Source organism: Ambystoma mexicanum, chromosome 14 (genome assembly GCF_040938575.1).
Source record: "Ambystoma mexicanum isolate Mex_15411 chromosome 14, UKY_AmexF1_1, whole genome shotgun sequence".
NCBI lineage: Eukaryota > Metazoa > Chordata > Amphibia > Caudata > Ambystomatidae > Ambystoma > Ambystoma mexicanum.
Window position 1 is genome coordinate 613,107,019 of NC_090940.1, and position 23,070 is coordinate 613,130,088.

The window sequence follows — 23,070 nt, forward strand, 5'->3', positions numbered from 1 at the left end:
CATGATGGCAATGCCTGGAAAACTGGGATCCTTTACCTACACAAAAGCCAGAACTGTTGGCTTTGGCAATGTCCGTTTTCATTGCAGTCTTTCTGTCTTGTGTCACCAGGGATAATCAGGAGGCCATTTCCTTAATATGATATGATATGATATGATATGGCATTTGTAACGCGCCTATACACAAGTGTTTCAAGGAGCGACGAGGCAGGGAGGGGGGAACAAGGGGAACACAGACAACGATCCTACTAGGCCAGGTGTCATTCAGACCGCGCAAGTGCAGGGGTAGGGTGAAGGGAAAAAGTGCAAGGGGAAGGGGGAGGGGGGGAGTGCAGTACAAATAAGTAGAATAGAGATGAAATAATAAATAAGTAGGGCCAGCTGGTGGCAAGTGCAAGGTAAGTGCAGACAAGTGCTGGGGGGGGGCTGTAGGGATACAGAGACAGTCCCGCAGTGCAGGGGTTGCCAGGGAGGCAGTGCAAGTGAAGAGTGACTGGGCCCAGGACCGAGGTCGGTGAGAGTGGCCCAGTTGCAGAATCAGTGCAGTTTAGGTGAAGAATTTAGCAGGGGAGAGGGAGAGAGAAAGCAGAAGTGAAGAGGAAGGTTTTGAGGTGCTTCCGGAACCGGAGATGGTTCTCCTCAAGTTTCAGGGAGGCAGGAAAGCTGTTCCAGAGGGAGGCCCCTGCCGCGGAGAGAGATCTACCCCCAGGTCGTTGCTTCGAGAAGCGGCTGACCCTGAGGGAGTTGGAGACGGATGAGCGTAGGGCTCGGGAAGGAAGATATTTAGGAAGAGAGAGTTGAAGGTATTTAGGCCCCAGGCCCCAGAAGGCCTTGTGGACAATGCAGAGGGTTTTGAACGTTATCCTCGCAGCCACTGGGAGCCAGTGTAGAGATTTCAGTCCTGGAGAGATACGGTCCCTGGGCTTGAGGCCAAGGACAAGTCTCGCAGTTCTGTTCTGGATGAGTTGCAGAGGGCGGAGAGTGGAGGCAGGCAGATTAAGATAGAGGCTGTTACAGTAGTCCAGCTTCGAGAGAACCAGGGCTCGAGAGACAGTGAGCTTCTGGGGGAAGGAGAGGAAGGGAAGAATACCTCTGAGGAGATGCAGCTGGTAGTGTGACTTCTTAGAGACGTCAGATATATGAGGAGAGAAGGAGAGAGTGGAGTTGAAGATGACCCCGAGGTTTTTTGCCTTGCAGGTAGGAGCAGGAAGAGGGCCAAGAGAGGCCGGCCAGAGAGCTGCAGGGAAGGAGGGAGTGGGTGTGCCGATGAGTAGGATCTCAGTCTTACTGGCATTAAGGCAGAGGTCATTGGCAGCACACCATTCCTGGATAGCAGACAGACAGTCAGAGATGAGGGAGGGAGAGGAGGAGGCCGAGGGTAGCCTGAAAATGAGCTGGGTATCGTCCGCACAGCACTGAAAGTTGGGGCAAAGGGCGGCGATGCGGTGGGCAAGGAGTGCCAGATACTGGTTGAACAGCCAGGGAGAGAGATTAGATCCCTGGGGAACGCCGCAGGTGGAGAAAAAGATGTCAGAGAGGAAGGACCCAAGTTGGACCTGGGAGGGTCGATTGGAAAGGAAAGAGGTCAGCCACGCCAGAGCCTGACCAGTGATACCCAGGTTATCACGGAGACGGTTGAGCAGGATGGCATGGTTGACAGTGTCAAAGGCAGAAGAGAGATCGAGCAGAATGAGAACACACGGAGTGTTGGAGTCGAGGTTTAAGAGCAGGTCCTCACGTATGTTCAGGAGAGCAGTTTCCGTGCTTCTGGCCGCTCTGAAGCCAGATTGATGGTCATGGAGACTATCAACAGCTTCAGCATGGAGGTTAAGCTGGGAGATGGCCAGTTTCTCCAGGAGCTTGCCCAGGAAGGGAGTGATGGAGATTGGGCGATAGTTAGCCAGACAGGAGGGGTCGGCAGAAGGTTTCTTAAGGAGAGGCTGCACAAGGGAGTGCTTGAGGGGGGTTGGGAAGACTCCAGAGGCGAAGGAGTGGTTGCAAAAGTCAGCCAGGGCAGGAGCCAGGGAGTCAATGTGGTCCTTGATAGTTTTGGAGGAACAGGGGTGAATCTGTTTAGACGAGACTTTCATAGATCGGACTTGTCTGGAAACCTCGTCAGCAGAAAAAAGGGGAAAGGCAGAGAAGGAGGGAGGAGGGGTGGCTGCAGAAGGGCCAGAGGAAGAGCAGGGAAGAGAGGGGGGGAGGTGATAGGAGGAGAGTGAGGACAGGATGTCCTGAGTTTTAGAGATGAAGTGGGAGGCCAGTGCAGTGCAGAGGGCCTGGGAGGGGACAGGAGAGGTAAAGACTGCAGCAGGGTTGGCAAGCTCCTTGCAGATTTTAAAGAGTTCAGCCGAGTTGTTAGATGCCGCAGAAATGCGGGCTTGGATAAGGGCTCTCTTCTTGGTGAGAACAGAGAGACGGTATTGCCTTTGGAGCAGGCGGCAGGCCAGTTTGTCAGAGGATGAACATGAAGCACGCCATTTCCTCTCTGCCACCCTGCACTTGCGTTTTAGGGTGACGAGATCCGAATCATACCAGGAGTTACATTTGGCTTTGGGCTTCAGGCGGATTTTCATGACAGGGGCAAGGATAATCAAGAGTATCAGATATAGCAGAGTGGAGCAAGGAGAGGGCTGTGTCAGGGTGGGAGTCAGCCGAAGGGGGAGGGGGGGCGAGAAGGTGGCAGCGAAAGCCGCAACTGACACGCGCTTCATGGGTCGGATGACCGAGAAGGTGGGTGGCAATGATGCGGGTGGCTTTGCCTGTGGGGTAGGGAGGGTGAGGTGGGAGGATAGGAGAAAGTGATCACTCCAGGAGAGAGGAGTGGAGAGAGGGACAGAGAGGGGAAGGTCAGAAGAGATCAGAGCATCAAGAGTGTGCCCTGCAGAATGAGTAGGCCCAGACGGGAGAATAGAGAGTGAGAGAGAGTCGCAGAGGTCACGAAAGAGTCCAGTGGGGGGACAGGAGGCATCTAGGTGGATGTTGAAGTCCCCAAGAAAGAGAAGTTGAGTGGTAGAGGACAGGAGTGAGGAGGAGAGGTCAGCCCACTCAGAGAGGAAGGAGGAAATTTGACCAGGTGGCCGATAGATAGTAGCCACGGTAAGGGAATGGCTAGGAGAGAGAGAGAGAGTCGGCAGACAAGACATTCAAAAGAGGAGTAGGTCTGCGTAGGAGTGACAGTGACAGGAATCCACTCAGGGAAGATGAGGGCAACACCCCCCCTGCACGGTTGGGCCTGGGCACAGAGAGGATCTTGTAACCTTCAGGTAGGAGTGTATCAAAGCTCGTGACAGAGCTGGCTGTGAACCATGTCTCAGTGAGACCGAGGACGTCAATGTCCAGTTCCTCAAGAAGGCGACAGATATCGGAGGAATGCTTGATGGCAGAGCGAGAGTTAAGAGTGGCAAAGTGGAGAAGGTTGCCATCCTTGAAGGACTTCCGGGGAGGGGTACAGATCAGAGGTACGCCCTGCGGAGGTGTAGAAGAAGGAGGTGAAGAGGGAGCGCGAGAGGGGGCAGGGAGGGAGGGTAGAGGCAAGGTAGCCGAAGACAGGGGGGGGACAGCAGGGGAGGAAAGGAAGTTGATGAGGCGAGGGAAGCGTCTATCAAAGAGGTGAAGGTTGGCCTGAGGGCCTTGGACCAAGACGGTCCCATTAGCGTAGACATTAATGATGGCCTTAGAGGAGTGGAAGGGGGCCAAGAGGACATCCCAACGGGTGCCACCATTAATGGAAGAAGAGGAAAAAGGAGAGAGCACAGAGACCATATGAAGGGTCCATAGGTCAAGTGAAGGCACGAAAAAGAGGATGTCAGTGAGAGTTTCCTTAGAGCAGGCACTAGTGTAGGTGTCAGCGATAGGGAGGCCTGGGTTGGAGACCAGGATGTCCTTTTTAAACTTTTTCCTACCAGATTTAGTGAGGAGAGCAGGATAGTCAATAGAGAAGCAGTTAGAGAAGATAGGCGAGATAGAGAGCACCATGGAGTTGGAGGGGGGGGGGAGACAGATGATGCGAGAGCCCACAGACAGGAAGGAACGGCAAGACAGGTTACCACATTTCAGAACAACAACAGTATTGTGTTTTAGGAACACAGTGGAGAGGCCACCTAAGTTTGAGAATCCTGCGAGGAGAGAAAAACCCTAGTTACCACAACTGTGGAACACAGTGAGGTGAAGACACCGTGGAATGCAGTGGCCAGGTGTGGGTGGGCAGGAAGAAGGTGGAGAAGGTGAAATTTACTTGCGCCTTGCGTCCCCTGCGGACACCTGCAGACACACAGGGAGCCGCAACTGCAGGAGTTGCCCTTGGCCTTGGGGCCCTTAGCCGCAGGGGGCTGCCGGGCAGAGGGCTGCCCAGGAGCAGGGTGGTAATAGAGGAGGGAGGAGAGGAAGGGGAGGGGGGTGTGGGCGGGCAGGGAGGCGGGAGGGAGAAGAGGACCAGGAAGTGGGAGGGGAGGGGAGAGCAGGCACAACAATGTGCTCGGAGCGCAAAGGCAACAGAAATACTTTTTTATTTTAAAAAATCACAGAAATTCACTCACAGAGGCCCACTAGGGCCAGGCAGGGCTTCCTGGCCTGCAGTTCCCTCTTGGCTACCGGCGACCGCTCTCCCACGCTCAGCTCGACAAAGAAGCGAGCAGGGGGAGCGGGCGTCGAGTAGCCCAGAAGGGAGGCAGCCAGACAGCCAATCAGAGGGGGGGGTGGGCGGGCAGGGAGGCGGGAGGGAGAGGAGGACCAGGATGTGGGAGGGGAGGGGAGAGCAGGCACAACAACGCGCTCGGAGCGCAAAGGCAACAGAAATACTTTTTTATTTTAAAAAATCACAGAAATTCATTCACAGAGGCCCGCTAGGGCCAGGCAGGGCTTCCTGGCCTGCAGTTCCCTCTTGGCTACCGGCGACCGCTCTCCCACGCTCAGCTCGACAAAGAAGCGAGCAGGGGGAGCGGGCGTCGAGTAGCCCAGAAGGGAGGCAGCCAGACAGCCAATCAGAGGGGGGGGTGGGCGGGCAGGGAGGCGGGAGGGAGAGGAGGACCAGGAAGTGGGAGGGGAGGGGAGAGCAGGCACAACAACGCGCTCGGAGCGCAAAGGCAACAGAAATACCTTTTTATTTTAAAAAATCACAGACATTCACTCACAGAGGCCCGCTAGGGCCAGGCAGGGCTTCCTGGCCTGCAGTTCCCTCTTGACTACGGCGACCGCTCTCCCACGCTCAGCTCGACAAAGAAGCGAGCAGGGGGAGCGGGTGTCGAGTAGCCCAGAAGGGAGGAAGGGAGGCAGCCAGACAGCCAATCAGAGGGGGGGGTGGGCGGGCAGGGAGGCGGGAGGGAGAAGAGGACCAGGAAGTGGGAGGGGAGGGGAGAGCAGGCACAACAATGTGCTCGGAGCGCAAAGGCAACAGAAATACTTTTTTATTTTAAAAAATCACAGAAATTCACTCACAGAGGCCCACTAGGGCCAGGCAGGGCTTCCTGGCCTGCAGTTCCCTCTTGGCTACCGGCGACCGCTCTCCCACGCTCAGCTCGACAAAGAAGCGAGCAGGGGGAGCGGGCGTCGAGTAGCCCAGAAGGGAGGCAGCCAGACAGCCAATCAGAGGGGGGGGTGGGCGGGCAGGGAGGCGGGAGGGAGAGGAGGACCAGGATGTGGGAGGGGAGGGGAGAGCAGGCACAACAACGCGCTCGGAGCGCAAAGGCAACAGAAATAGCTTTTTATTTTAAAAAATCACAGACATTCACTCACAGAGGCCCGCTAGGGCCAGGCAGGGCTTCCTGGCCTGCAGTTCCCTCTTGACTACGGCGACCGCTCTCCCACGCTCAGCTCGACAAAGAAGCGAGCAGGGGGAGCGGGCGTCGAGTAGCCCAGAAGGGAGGAAGGGAGGCAGCCAGACAGCCAATCAGAGGGGGGGGTGGGCGGGCAGGGAGGCGGGAGGGAGAAGAGGACCAGGAAGTGGGAGGGGAGGGGAGAGCAGGCACAACAATGTGCTCGGAGCGCAAAGGCAACAGAAATACTTTTTTATTTTAAAAAATCACAGAAATTCACTCACAGAGGCCCACTAGGGCCAGGCAGGGCTTCCTGGCCTGCAGTTCCCTCTTGGCTACCGGCGACCGCTCTCCCACGCTCAGCTCGACAAAGAAGCGAGCAGGGGGAGCGGGCGTCGAGTAGCCCAGAAGGGAGGCAGCCAGACAGCCAATCAGAGGGGGGGGTGGGCGGGCAGGGAGGCGGGAGGGAGAGGAGGACCAGGATGTGGGAGGGGAGGGGAGAGCAGGCACAACAACGCGCTCGGAGCGCAAAGGCAACAGAAATACTTTTTTATTTTAAAAAATCACAGAAATTCATTCACAGAGGCCCGCTAGGGCCAGGCAGGGCTTCCTGGCCTGCAGTTCCCTCTTGGCTACCGGCGACCGCTCTCCCACGCTCAGCTCGACAAAGAAGCGAGCAGGGGGAGCGGGCGTCGAGTAGCCCAGAAGGGAGGCAGCCAGACAGCCAATCAGAGGGGGGGGGTGGGCGGGCAGGGAGGCGGGAGGGAGAGGAGGACCAGGAAGTGGGAGGGGAGGGGAGAGCAGGCACAACAACGCCCTCGGAGCGCAAAGGCAACAGAAATACTTTTTTATTTTAAAAAATCACAGAAATTCACTCACAGAGGCCCTCTAGGGCCAGGCAGGGCTTCCTGGCCTGCAGTTCCCTCTTGGCTACCGGCGACCGCTCTCCCACGCTCAGCTTGACAAAGAAGCGAGCAGGGGGAGCGGGCGTCGAGTAGCCCAAAAGGGAGGCAGCCAGACAGCCAATCAGAGGGGGGGGTGGGCGGGCAGGGAGGCGGGAGGGAGAGGAGGACCAGGAAGTGGGAGGGGAGGGGAGAGCAGGCACAACAACGCGCTCGGAGCGCAAAGGCAACAGAAATACTTTTTTATTTTAAAAAATCACAGAAATTCACTCACAGAGGACTAGAGAGAAGCAGAGGCAAAAGAAACAGACTGAAAGAGAAAGCAGATGCTCAGAAATCTAAACGGAGAGAGATATATATGTGCCTCATTACGAGGTTGGCGGTAAGCCCGAAACACCGTTACGGCCGCCTGATAGCCTGGTGCCACCGGGATATCACAAGTGGCGGTGGCAAATGTTACTCCCATTTCCATGGAGTCCCATAGGACGCGGGACACGGAAGGACCTGCACCGTTGCTTACGGTGCTTCTGTGACAACAATGCCGGTAGGGGCCTGAACTCGAATCCGCGGCCCCCACAAGCATCGTTGTAGCATGGGGGTCCGGAAAAAGGTGCCGGTACGTTGCTACCAGAAAATCGGGCGGGAAGGAAGAATGGGGGAGAAATAGGAAAGTCTATTATATGTTTCTCTGTTGGCAATCATTACCAAGTCACATGGCTTCTACTTTTTGTGGAACGTGGGACAGCGGCCCGTGAACACAGAACTTGATGAGCTCTGCTGCTGCAAAAAAGGAGGGGTACCTGTATTAACGTCCCTTGTCCTACAGGTCATTGAATCAAAAAACAACAGGGGGGTGGACTAATAGACAAATAAAGGGATGGTGGGATACGCAAAAGGTTTTGTAACTTGGTTTATGATTCCAAGATTTTTATTTTATTCAAAAACAAGTCTAAAAATAGAGGCCATTTCCTTAATAACATGCACTAGTGAGAAGCAGAGGCAAAAGAAACAGACTGAAAGAGAAAGCAGATGCTTTACAGAGTGAGAGCAAGCACGGACGGAAGGCTACAGATTTACAGGATTGAGAGAGCCTCTTGCAATCAATCTCATCCTGCGTTAAAGTAGAGGGAACAAGTGGATGCCGACCACCAACACAGTACCCTAGTCCATGAATCTACACACCGAAAAAGTTGGAAACATAGTGTGAGACGCGGTCACTCCAGTTCTGAGTAAGAGGATAAATACCCTCAGGATTTCGTTTTGAGATGTGCTGAAACTGAAAATACCACATCTTCAACCTCCTTTGCCCGTTGGACAGGAGATGGTGTGGCCACAGCCAATATATGCACGAGAAAAATGGTTGTTTGTCCTGAAGAAGGTTGCCATACATAGCAAGCACTATTGATGATGCTCGTGGAGAGCAAGTGAAACACGTGTCGACGTGAGAATCTGTGGGAACTACACAACACAGACTTTTTGTTACCCCAAATTGATGGGGAGTTTTCTTTATGAATTTCGAATGTTCTAAGATGCAACAGATTTACGACTGTTTTCTTATGTATACCATGGTTTTGAGGAAAGTAGTGTGACAGTTTGTTGAAGAAAGTCTGAATGTGAATGAGTGAAAATGAATTGGCCACAATGTTTTATTAAAACTGTGTTTAATAATAATTTTTAGACTTATTTTTGAATAAAATAAAAATCTTGGAATCATAAACCAAGTTACAAAACCTATTGCGTATCCCACCATCCCTTTCTTTGTCTACTAGTCCAGCCCCCTGTTGTTTTTTTTAGCTCTGCTGCTTACATTGCAAACTTTCGCCGTTTAGAGACTGCTGAGTAGTGACTCATGAACAACACTGTACAAAAAACGCAAATACACATTCTAAAACAACTGCATTTAATTGCCAATAAAAAAGAGGCCTGCCCCATGCTCGTTCCAAGATGGCCGCAGAACAGGAAGTCAAAGGGATACCTCTCGTTGTTTTAAGTCGCCGGGGCGTTGGGTGAACGTCCATTGATTTCTATGGTCACATAAGGGGCCTGCCGAGAGTTTGGCCTGAACACGCAGCAGGGGAAACATGCTCAATGTTGGTGAATGGCGTGGTATGCATGGGGCAAGCTTGGCTTTCATTGTGATCTCATCCAAGGGAAAGACTTGACTAAAAGAATTGGTGGGTGCAGCATTGCCTGTTTCGAGGGGTGAGCTAGCATAGGGCGGTGTCAGAGAAGAGTGATGGTCTGTTAATGTCCGGAATGACCAGTGACATTCTGGTACGTGTTTACTGCATGTGTGTGGAGGGTAAACCGGATACAGCCTTTAATTGTGCACTGTGTTTACTACTCAGGCATGCCAGCCTTTGGCTGTGGATCATGCTTACTGTCTGTGTGTTTGGCACTGCCAGTGCACAGCCTGGTAAGAGAGTGTGCACCTTTCTCAAACTCCAGCTCCCATTAGGATTTGCAAATGCCAGGTGGAACTCAATCTCCATAACAGGCTTGTGAGGCTGTTGTCTTCTGAAAATCCCCTATGCCCAAATCTCATAAGAGTCTCCAAGGGCAGCTCACGCGCACCGGTGCAACAGAATCCATAGGTAGAGTCGGAAGTAGCAGGGGCCCCATGATATAAGGTAATCTACGTACAATGTTCCTCGGAGAGCGGTACTGCTGCGTTCTAAGTCAGGTGGGCGGGAATGGTACTCACCACAAGTGCGATGGCAATTGCTCTGGCCCCCTTGGGTCCCAGCCCATGATGCTTCATCTCCATGTGAGCCGACTCGATGTTGCGGAGAAAATACGAAGCAGGCACCACCCCCACCATTTCGCAGGCCTTCAGGTAACGCTGCTCGTAGGTCACCCCTGGGAAGGACTTATGCGGATCTAAGGGCACAAAGAACAAACATTCAGCTTCTTCCCAGACCATCACTACTCTTAAAAGGTAAGTGGCTCCCCTCACTTCTCTTCGGCCAACCGCCATTGCTCTGCTACCACCCACCACCAGTTAGCACAGACTAAATATTCTAGAACCTTTCTGCAGCCAACTACCAATGCTTTGACATTAGCGAGCACTCAAGAAGATCTTTGTAGGCAATAACCAACAGCTTTTATGTGACAGAACCGTTCTGAACCTCTCGACAGTCAGCCATACGTTTCGAAAGGATAGTCATTCAAGGGCCCTTCTAAAGGCAACCACAGTGTACACATGACAGAGCATTGAAGGACCTCTCTGTAGATAATCGCAGCCTTCCCACGATCAAACATTCAAAAGCTGATCTAGTGCCAAACACCACAGCCGAACCACAAGGTTCAGGAACCTTCCGACGTTGACCCATAACTGGGACTGGGAGAAGCATTCAAGAACCTTTCTGTAGCCAGCCATTTGCCAAGGTTCAGCCTTGGAGGCCCTCAGAACAGCCAGCCAATCAACAAAGATTTCCCAAGACATTCAAGAACCTTGTTAGGTCCATCCACAGCATTTTCACAATAGTAAATCCAGGATTCTGCGATGAACCATACACGTTTTGACATATTTATAATTGGTTATTTATAACGCAGTTAATACCCAGAGGTTTTAATCGCGGACCCGGGGATCGAACCTGTGCTGCTCCTTATTTATAATGCGCTTAATACTGAGAGGTTTCTAAACGTGGTACCAGGGATCGAACTTGGGTTGCTCCGCATCGTCTTGCTTCCAAAGCGAGCGCGTTTCCCCTGAGCTATCCTCCCGAGATAAAGCTCTAATATAAGTATGGCTGAACCATCACAGCTTTACTATGACAGAACCCTCAAGATAGTTGCAGCTCTATTAGGACAGAGAATTAAAGAACATTTCAGAAGTGAATAGCCACAAGACTGCATTGCAGTAGGTGATTGACGGGCAAACACCTGATCGAACAATCAAGGACTGCTCTACGGTGGACCACAACAAATATTCTGGTGCTAGAACATTCAAGAAACTCTCTGTAGAAAACCACAGAGTTACCACGACAGAACCTTCTAGAACTTCTCTGCAGCCAATAATCAGGTTGCAGCTATAACGGGAAATGTGAAAATCCTCTACAACCACCACGGCTTTATCCCGCTAGAACTGTCTAAGAACTGCTCTGCAACTGTCATTCAAGAACCTGTTCTCAACTTCCCAACCTGCAGGCTTACTGAGTCACAGCGGTCAGTATTCTCTACACAGCTAATAGCTACTGCTCTCCTGCCAAAGAACATTCACAAAAAAACTCTCTAGAAACCCCCCTGGGATTACCATCGCATGGCATTCAAGAACCGGTCAACGGCCAGTCGGTATTTCACCATGCCTCTCAGTCAGTAATCAGATATAGATCATGACACAGCATTCACGAACATGTCTAGAGTCAGCAACCACAGCTCTATCATGACATAACATTCAATAACATTTCTGATGTCAGACACCACAACTCTATCATGACACGCCATTCAATAACATTTCTGATATCAGTAATCACTGCGTGATCATGACACAACACTCCCACGGCATAACCTCAAGCACATATTCAGAGTCAGTAAACACAGCTTTATCATGACATAACATTCAATATGATTTCTGATGTCAGTAATCACTGATTTATCATGTCATAACGTTCAAGAACATTTCAACAGTCAATAATCAGATAGTTATCCTGACATAAAATTAAGGAACATTTCTACAGACTGTAACCACATAACTTTCAAGAATATTTGCAAATCCAATAAACACAGTATTATCGTGACATAACATTGCAGAACATGTCTGCAGTCCACAATCACTGCGTTATCGTGACATAACACACAAGGACATACCCAGTGTCAATAACTACAGCTTTATCATGACATAACGCTCAAGGACATACTCAGAGTCAACAACTACAGCTTTATCATAATATGATGCTCAAGAACAAGTCCAGAGTCAATAACTGCAGCTTTTTCATGACATAACACACAAGGACATACCCAGAGTCAATAACTACAGCTTTATCATGACACAACGCTCAGGAACATATACAGAGTCAATAACTACAGCTTTATCATGACATAACACACAAGGACGTACCCAGAGTCAATACCTACAGCTTTATCATGACACAACACTCAGGAACATATACAGAGTCAATAACTACAGCTTTATCATGACATAACACACAAGGACGTACCCAGAGTCAATACCTACAGCTTTATCATAATATAATGCTCAAGAACAAGTCCAGAGTCAATAACTACAGCTTTTTCATGACATAACACACAAGGACATACCCAGAGTCAATAACTACAGCTTTATCATGACATAACGCTCAAGGACATACCCAGAGTCAATAACTACAGCTTTATCATAATATGATGCTCAAGAACAAGTCCAGAGTCAATAACTGCAGCTTTATCATAATATGATGCTCAAGAACAAGTCCAGAGTCAATAACTGCAGCTTTTTCATGACATAACGCGCAAGGGCATACCCAGAGTCAATAACTACAGCTTTATCATGACATAACACACAAGGACGTACCCAGAGTCAATAACTACAGCTTTATCATGACATAACGCTCAGGAACATATACAGAGTCAATAACTACAGCTTTATCATGACATAACGCTCAAGGACATACCCAGAGTCAATAACTACAGCGTTATCATGACACAACACTCAGGAACATACGCAGAGTCAATAACTACAGCTTTATTATGACATAACGCTCAAGAACATACCCAGAGTCAATACCTACAGCTTTATCATAATATAATGCTCAAGAACAAGTCCAGAGTCAATAACTACAGCTTTTTCATGACATAACGCGCAAGGACGTACCCAGAGTCAATAACTACAGCTTTATCATGACATAACACACAAGGACGTACCCAGAGTCAATAACTACAGCTTTATCATGACATAACGCTCAAGGACATACCCAGAGTCAATAACTACAGCTTTATCATAATATAATGCTCAAGAACAAGTCCAGAGTCAATAACTACAGCTTTTTCATGACAAAACGCGCAAGGACGTACCCAGAGTCAATAACTACAGCTTTATCATGACATAACGCTCAAGAACATACGCAGAGTCAATAACTACAGCGTTATCATGACACAACACTCAGGAACATACGCAGAGTCAATAACTACAGCTTTATCATGACATAACACACAAGGAAATACCCAGAGTAAATAACTACAGCTTTATCATGACACAACGCTCAAGGGCATACCCAGAGTCAATACCTACAGCTTTGATATGACATAACGGTCAAGAACATACCCAGAGTCAATACCTACAGCTTTATCATGAAATAACGCTCAAGGACATACCTAGAGTCAATAACTACAGCTTTATCATGACATAACGCTCAAGGACATACCCAGAGTCAATAACTACAGCATTATCATAATATAATGCTCAAGAACAAGTCCAGAGTCAATAACTACAGCTTTTTCATGACATAACACACAAGGACATACCCATAGTCAATAACTACAGCTTTATCATGACATAACGCTCAAGGACATACCCAGAGTCAATAACTACAGCTTTATCATAATATAATGCTCAAGAACAAGTCCAGAGTCAATAACTACAGCTTTTTCATGACATAACACACAAGGACATACCCAGAGTCAATAACTACAGCTTTATCATGACATAACGCTCAAGGGCATACCCAGAGTCAATACCTACAGCTTTATCATGACATAACACACAAGGGCATACCCAGAGTCAATACCTACAGCTTTATCATGACATAACACACAAGGACATACCCAGAGTCAATAACTACAGCTTTTTCATGACATAACACACAAGGGCATACCCAGAGTCAATACCTACATCTTTATCATGACATAACGCTCAAGAACATACCCAGAGTCAATAACTACAGCTTTTTCATGACATAACACACAAAAACATACCCAGAGTCAATACCTACAGCTTTATCATGACATAACACACAAGGACGTACCCAGAGTCAATAACTACAGCGTTATCATGACACAACACTCAGGAACATACGCAGAGTCAATACCTACAGCTTTATCATGACATAACACACAAGGACGTACCCAGAGTCAATAACTACAGCGTTATCATGACACAAAACTCAGGAACATACGCAGAGTCAATAACTACAGCTTTTTCATGACATAACACACAAGGGCATACCCAGAGTCAATACCTATAGCTTTATCATGACATAACGCTCAAGAACATACCCAGAGTCAATAACTACAGCTTTTTCATGACATAACACACAAAAACATACCCAGAGTCAATACCTACAGCTTTATCATGACATAACACACAAGGACGTACCCAGAGTCAATAACTACAGCGTTATCATGACACAACACTCAGGAACATACGCAGAGTCAATAACTACAGCTTTATCATGACATAACACACAAGGAAATACCCAGAGTAAATAACTACAGCTTTATAATGACACAACGCTCAAGGACATACCCAGAGTCAATACCTACAGCTTTATTATGACATAACGCTCAAGAACATACCCTGAGTCAATACCTACAGCTTTATCATAATATAATGCTCAAGAACAAGTCCAGAGTCAATAACTACAGCTTTTTCATGACATAACGCTCAAGGGCATACCCAGAGTCAATACCTACAGCTTTATCATGACATAAAGCTCAAGGACATACCCAGAGTCAATAACTACAGCTTTATCATAATATAATGCTAAAGAACAAGTCCAGAGTCAATAACTACAGCTTTTTCATGACATAACACACAAGGACATACCCAGAGTCAATAACTACAGCTTTATCATGACATAAAGCTCAAGGACATACCCAGAGTCAATAACTACAGCTTTATCATGACATAACGCTCAAGGGCATACCCAGAGTCAATACCTACAGCTTTATCATAATATAATGCTCAAGAACAAGTCCAGAGTCAATAACTACAGCTTTTTCATGACATAACACACAAGGACATACCCAGAGTCAATACCTACAGCTTTATCATGACATAAAGCTCAAGGACATACCCAGAGTCAATAACTACAGCTTTATCATGACATAAAGCTCAAGGACATACCCAGAGTCAATAACTACAGCTTTATCATGACATAAAGCTCAAGGACATACCCAGAGTCAATAACTACAGCTTTATCATGACATAAAGCTCAAGGACATACCCAGAGTCAATACCTACAGCTTTATCATGACATAACACACAAAAACATACCCAGAGTCAATAACTACAGCTTTATCATGACACAACACCCAGGAACATACGCAGAGTCAATAACTACAGCTTTATCATGACATAAGACACAAGGACATACCCAGAGTAAATAACTACAGCTTTATTATGACATAACGCTCAAGAACATACCCAGAGTCAATACCTACAGCTTTATCATAATATAATGCTCAAGAACAAGTCCAGAGTCAATAACTACAGCTTTTTCATGACATAACGCTCAAGGGCATACCCAGAGTCAATACCTACAGCTTTATCATGACATAACGCTCAAGGACATACCCAGAGTCAATAACTACAGCTTTATCATGACATAACGCTCAAGGGCATACCCAGAGTCAATACCTACAGCTTTATCATAATATAATGCTCAAGAACAAGTCCAGAGTCAATAACTACAGCTTTTTCATGACATAACACACAAGGACATACCCAGAGTCAATACCTACAGCTTTATCATGACATAAAGCTCAAGGGCATACCCAGAGTCAATAACTACAGCTTTATCATGACATAAAGCTCAAGGGTATACCCAGAGTCAATACCTACAGCTTTATCATAATATAATGCTCAAGGACATACCCAGAGTCAATAACTACAGCTTTATCATAATATAATGCTCAAGGACATACCCAGAGTCAATAACTACAGCTTTATCATGACATAACACACAAAAACATACCCAGAGTCAATAACTACAGCTTTATCATGACACAACACTCAGGAACATACGCAGAGTCAATAACTACAGCTTTATCATGACATAACACACAAGGACATACCCAGAGTAAATAACTACAGCTTTATCATGACACAACGCTCAAGGGCATACCCAGAGTCAATACCTACAGCTTTATCATAATATAATGCTCAAGAACAAGTCCAGAGTCAATAACTACAGCTGTATCATGACATAACACACAAAAACATACCCAGAGTCAATACCTACAGCTTTATCATGACATAAAGCTCAAGGACATACCCAGAGTCAATAACTACAGCTTTATCATGACATAACGCTCAAGGGCATACCCAGAGTCAATACCTACAGCTTTATCATAATATAATGCTCAAGAACAAGTCCAGAGTCAATAACTACAGCTTTTTCATGACATAACACACAAGGACATACCCAGAGTCAATACCTACAGCTTTATCATGACATAAAGCTCAAGGACATACCCAGAGTCAATACCTACAGCTTTATCATGACATAAAGCTCAAGGACATACCCAGAGTCAATAACTACAGCTTTATCATGACATAACGCTCAAGGGCATACCCAGAGTCAATACCTACAGCTTTATCATAATATAATGCTCAAGAACAAGTCCAGAGTCAATAACTACAGCTTTTTCATGACATAACACACAAGGACATACCCAGAGTCAATACCTACAGCTTTATCATGACATAAAGCTCAAGGACATACCCAGAGTCAATAACTACAGCTTTATCATGACACAACACTCAGGAACATACGCAGAGTCAATAACTACAGCTTTATCATGACATAACACACAAGGACATACCCAGAGTAAATAACTACAGCTTTATCATGACACAACGCTCAAGGACATACCCAGAGTCAATACCTACAGCTTTATTATGACATAACGCTCAAGAACATACCCAGAGTCAATACCTACAGCTTTATCATAATATAATGCTCAAGAACAAGTCCAGAGTCAATAACTACAGCTTTTTCATGACATAACGCTCAAGGGCATACCCAGAGTCAATACCTACAGCTTTATCATGACATAACGCTCAAGGACATACCCAGAGTCAATAACTACAGCTTTATCATGACATAACGCTCAAGGGCATACCCAGAGTCAATACCTACAGCTTTATCATAATATAATGCTCAAGAACAAGTCCAGAGTCAATAACTACAGCTTTTTCATGACATAACACACAAGGACATACCCAGAGTCAATAACTACAGCTTTATCATGACATAACGCTCAAGGGCATACCCAGAGTCAATACCTACAGCTTTATCATAATATAATGCTCAAGAACAAGTCCAGAGTCAATAACTACAGCTTTTTCATGACATAACACACAAGGACATACCCAGAGTCAATAACTACAGCTTTATCATGACATAAAGCTCAAGGACATACCCAGAGTCAATAACTACAGCTTTATCATGACATACAGCTCAAGGACATACCCAGAGTCAATAACTACAGCTTTTTCATGACATAACACACAAGGACATACCCAGAGTCAATAACTACAGCTTTATCATGACACAACGCTCAAGGACATACCCAGAGTCAATACCTACAGCTTTATCATAATATAATGCTCAAGAACAAGTCCAGAGTCAATACCTACAGCTTTATTATGATATAACGCTCAAGAACATACCCAGAGTCAATACCTACAGCTTTATCATGACACAACGCTCAAGGACATACCCAGAGTCAATACCTACAGCTTTATTATGATATAACGCTCAAGAACATACCCAGAGTCAATACCTACAGCTTTATCATAATATAATGCTCAAGAACAAGTCCAGAGTCAATAACTACAGCTTTTTCATGACATAACGCTCAAGGGCATACCCAGAGTCAATACCTACAGCTTTATCATGACATAACGCTCAAGGACATACCCAGAGTCAATACCTACAGCTTTATCATAATATAATGCTCAAGAACAAGTCCAGAGTCAATAACTACAGCTTTTTCATGACATAACACACAAGGACATACCCAGAGTCAATAACTACAGCTTTATCATGACATAACGCTCAAGGGCATACCCAGAGTCAATACCTACAGCTTTATCATAATATAATGCTCAAGAACAAGTCCAGAGTCAATAACTACAGCTTTTTCATGACATAACACACAAGGACATACCCAGAGTCAATAACTACAGCTTTATCATGACATAAAGCTCAAGGACATACCCAGAGTCAATAACTACAGCTTTATCATGACACAACACTCAGGAACATACGCAGAGTCAATAACTACAGCTTTATCATGACATAACACACAAGGACATACCCAGAGTAAATAACTACAGCTTTATCATGACACAACGCTCAAGGGCATACCCAGAGTCAATACCTACAGCTTTATCATAATATAATGCTCAAGAACAAGTCCAGAGTCAATAACTACAGCTTTTTCATGACATAACACACAAGGACATACCCAGAGTCAATAACTACAGCTTTATCATGACATAACACACAAGGACATACCCAGAGTCAATACCTACAGCTTTATCATAATATAATGCTCAAGAACAAGTCCAGAGTCAATAACTACAGCTCTATCATGACATAACACACAAGGACATACCCAGAGTCAATACCTACAGCTTTATTATGACATAACGCTCAAGGGCATACCCAGAGTCAATACCTACAGCTTTATCATAATATAATGCTCAAGAACAAGTCCAGAGTCAATAACTACAGCTGTATCATGACATAACACACAAAAACATACCCAGAGTCAATACCTACAGCTTTATCATGACATAAAGCTCAAGGACATACCCATAGTCAATAACTACAGCTTTATCATGACATAAAGCTCAAGGACATACCCAGAGTCAATACCTACAGCTTTATCATAATATAATGCTCAAGAACAAGTCCAGAGTCAATAACTACAGCTTTTTCATGACATAACACACAAGGACATACCCAGAGTCAATAACTACAGCTTTATCATGACATAACGCTCAAGGGTATACCCAGAGTCAATACCTACAGCTTTATCATGACATAAAGCTCAAGGACATACCCAGAGTCAAAAACTACAGCTTTATCATGACATAACGCTCAAGGGCATACCCAGAGTCAATACCTACAGCTTTATCATAATATAATGCTCAAGAACAAGTCCAGAGTCAATAACTACAGCTTTTTCATGACATAACACACAAGGACATACCCAGAGTCAATAACTACAGCTTTTTCATGACATAACACACAAGGACATACCCAGAGTCAATACCTACAGCTTTATCATGACATAACACACAAAAACATACCCAGAGTCAATAACTACAGCTTTATCATGACATAACACACAAAAACATACCCAGAGTCAATAACTACAGCTTTATCATGACATAACACACAAAAACATACCCAGAGTCAATAACTACAGCTTTATCATGACACAACACTCAGGAACATACGCAGAGTCAATAACTACAGCTTTATCATGACATAACGCTCAAGGGCATACCCAGAGTCAATACCTACAGCTTTATCATGACATAAAGCTCAAGGACATACCCAGAGTCAATAACTACAGCTTTATCATGACATAACACACAAGGGCATACCCAGAGTCAATACCTACAGCTTTATCATGACATAAAGCTCAAGGACATACCCAGAGTCAATAACTACAGCTTTTTCATGACATAACACACAAGGACATACCCAGAGTCAATACCTACAGCTTTATCATGACATAACACACAAAAACATACCCAGAGTCAATAACTACAGCTTTATCATGACATAACACACAAAAACATACCCAGAGTCAATAACTACAGCTTTATCATGACATAACACACAAAAACATACCCAGAGTCAATAACTACAGCTTTATCATGACACAACACTCAGGAACATACGCAGAGTCAATAACTACAGCTTTATCATGACATAACACACAAAAACATACGCAGAGTCAATAACTACAGCTTTTTCATGACATAACACACAAGGACATACCCAGAGTCAATACCTACAGCTTTATTATGACATAACGCTCAAGAACATACCCAGAGTCAATACCTACAGCTTTATCATAATATAATGCTCAAGAACAAGTCCAGAGTCAATAACTACAGCTTTTTCATGACATAACGCTCAAGGGCATACCCAGAGTCAATACCTACAGCTTTATCATGACATAACGCTCAAGGACATACCCAGAGTCAATAACTACAGCTTTATCATGACATAACGCTCAAGGGCATACCCAGAGTCAATAACTACAGCTTTATCATAATATAATGCTCAAGAACAAGTCCAGAGTCAATAACTACAGCTTTATCATGACATAACACACAAGGACATACCCAGAGTCAATACCTACAGCTTTATCATGACACAACGCTCAAGGACATACCCAGAGTCAATACCTACAGCTTTATCATGACATAAAGCTCAAGGACATACCCAGAGTCAATACCTACAGCTTTATCATGACATAACGCACAAGGACATACGCAGAGTCAATAACTACAGCTTTATTATGACATAACACACAAGGACATACCCAGAGTCAATAACTACAGCTTTATCATGACACAACACTCAGGAACATACGCAGAGTCAATAACTACAGCTTTATTATGACATAACACACAAGGACATACCCAGAGTCAATAACTACAGCTTTATCATGACACAACACTCAGGAACATACGCAGAGTCAATAACTACAGCTTTATTATGACATAACGCTCAAGGGCATACGCAGAGTCAATAACTACAGCTTTATTATGACATAACGCTCAAGGGCATACGCAGAGTCAATAACTACAGCTTTATCATAATATAATGCTCAAGGACAAGTCCAGAGTCAATAACTACAGCTTTTTCATGACATAACACACAAGGACATACCCAGAGTCAATAACTACAGCTTTATCATGACACAACACTCAGGAACATACGCAGAGTCAATAACTACAGCTTTATTATGACATAACGCTCAAGGGCATACGCAGAGTCAATAACTACAGCTTTATCATAATATAATGCTCAAGAACAAGTCCAGAGTCAATAACTACAGCTTTTTCATGACATAACGCTCAAGGGCATACCCAGAGTCAATAACTACAGCTTTTTCATGACATAACGCTCAAGGGCATACCCAGAGTCAATAACTACAGCTTTATCATGACATAACACACAAAAACATACCCAGAGTCAATAACTACAGCTTTATCATGACACAACACTCAGGAACATACGCAGAGTCAATAACTACAGCTTTATTATGACATAACGCTCAAGGGCATACGCAGAGTCAATAACTACAGCTTTATCATAATATAATGCTCAAGAACAAGTCCAGAGTCAATAACTACAGCTTTATCATGACATAACACACAAGGACATACCCAGAGTCAATACCTACAGCTTTATTATGACATAACGCTCAAGGGCATACCCAGAGTCAATACCTACAGCTTTATCATAATATAATGCTCAAGAACAAGTCCAGAGTCAATAACTACAGCTCTATCATGACATAACACACAAGGACATACCCAGAGTCAATACCTACAGCTTTATCATGACATAACGCTCAAGGGCATACCCAGAGTCAATACCTACAGCTTTATCATAATATAATGCTCAAGAACAAGTCCAGAGTCAATAACTACAGCTCTATCATGACATAACACACAAGGACATACCCAGAGTCAATACCTACAGCTTTATCATGACATAACGCTCAAGGACATACCCAGAGTCAATACCTACAGCTTTATCATAATATAATGCTCAAGAACAAGTCCAGAGTCAATAACTACAGCTTTTTCATGACATAACACACAAGGACATACCCAGAGTCAATAACTACAGCTTTATCATGACATAACGCTCAAGGACATACCCAGAGTCAATAACTACAGCTTTATCATGACATAACACACAAGGGCATACCCAGAGTCAATAACTACAGCTTTATCATGACATAACGCTCAAGGACATACCCAGAGTCAATACCTACAGCTTTATCATAATATAATGCTCAAGAACAAGTCCAGAGTCAATAACTACAGCTTTTTCATGACATAACGCTCAAGGGCATACCCAGAGTCAATACCTACAGCTTTATCATGACATAACGCTCAAGGGCATACCCAGAGTCAATACCTACAGCTTTATATCATAATATAATGCTCAAGAACAAGTCCAGAGTCAATAACTACAGCTTTTTCATGACATAACGCTCAAGGGCATACCCAGAGTCAATACCTACAGCTTTATCATGACATAACGCTCAAGGGCATACCCAGAGTCAATACCTACAGCTTTATCATAATATAATGCTCAAGAACAAGTCCAGAGTCAATAACTACAGCTTTTTCATGACATAACGCTCAAGGGCATACCCAGAGTCAATACCTACAGCTTTATCATGACATAACGCTCAAGGACATACCTAGAGTCAATAACTACAGCTTTATCATGAGAGACCATTCCAGGGCATGACATCAGTATGTATTCAAACCCATGCTCCGACTACAACCCACTAGCGTTTTCACGGCAAAAGTCAGTAAAGGTCTCTCTCCGTTGAGTGATCGCTACCGCCACAGTGCTCACATTAGCCTGTCTCTCTCCTCAGCCAACCCTTGCCAGAGTGCCAGCATAGATTAGTCAAGGATCCCTCTCGCTGCCACTTAGGCTACTTATCCAATGATTGGCAATCTACCGTGCCTTGAGTCAATAGCCGCGTCTGACCAGAATGGACGAGACGGTCCTTCTGCCCACGCGATCATCAGAAGTGTTCAAGTGGGCAGAAGTTGTGCTCCACTCTCCATCCCAGGTGCATCTGTGCCCCAGTACTGACCATTCAGTCCCTCTTTCTAGCCCACTGGCCACTCCCAAGCCTACTCTCTGCCAAGACTTTCACATCAGGGCATCCATGTTAGAAAGATTCGCAGTAGCTCTCAAGTTGTCCATTTTAGGGACCATGGCACTAAGTTGAATGGAAGTCACCTGGATCACAAGCAGCTGATGAGGGGAAGCCAGGAGGCTAGCAAACCATGCATTCCATCCACTGCACGCCAGGGACTCACCTTTGAGGTCCAGGTCCGTCTCGTACTCATCGCTTTCGCCGAACTCCCTCTGTGGTGGAGAATCGTAGAGGTCAGTGAGGGAAAGAGACTCAAGGGATAAGCAGGGGTCATCCTCAGACATCCTGACCCCTCACCCTCCAGCCACCAGCCACTAGAGCAGGAGCGCAGCACTACTCCAGAAGATGGGGAGGGAGTGCCCGCTCTGGACATACCCTACACTCCCTCAAGCATTTCACACGCCGCCGCCCTGACTCCACACTGTAAAGCTATCCTGCTCTCGCCTCTCGCGCCAGTGTATCTGCGTCGCCTGGGCTTATCGCCTTACACTTCCGGCGATGGGTGACAGGTCGGATGGGAAGGGACAGCGCGC

The 23,070-nt window shown here is 45.9% G+C and overlaps 1 protein-coding gene across 1 annotated transcript in view; it reads right to left on the minus strand.

Moving 5' to 3' along the window:
• LRRC74A (leucine rich repeat containing 74A) overlaps nucleotides 1-23,070 on the minus strand; it is a 148,196-nt gene that overhangs the window by 117,342 nt on the left and 7,784 nt on the right. Inside the window, exons 3-4 of the mRNA XM_069638444.1 lie at nucleotides 22,701-22,749; nucleotides 9,357-9,532 (exon numbers count right to left, since the gene is read on the minus strand). Of these exons, the coding sequence (XP_069494545.1) occupies nucleotides 9,357-9,532; nucleotides 22,701-22,749 (225 nt within the window). The remainder of the gene's footprint in view (nucleotides 1-9,356; nucleotides 9,533-22,700; nucleotides 22,750-23,070) is intronic.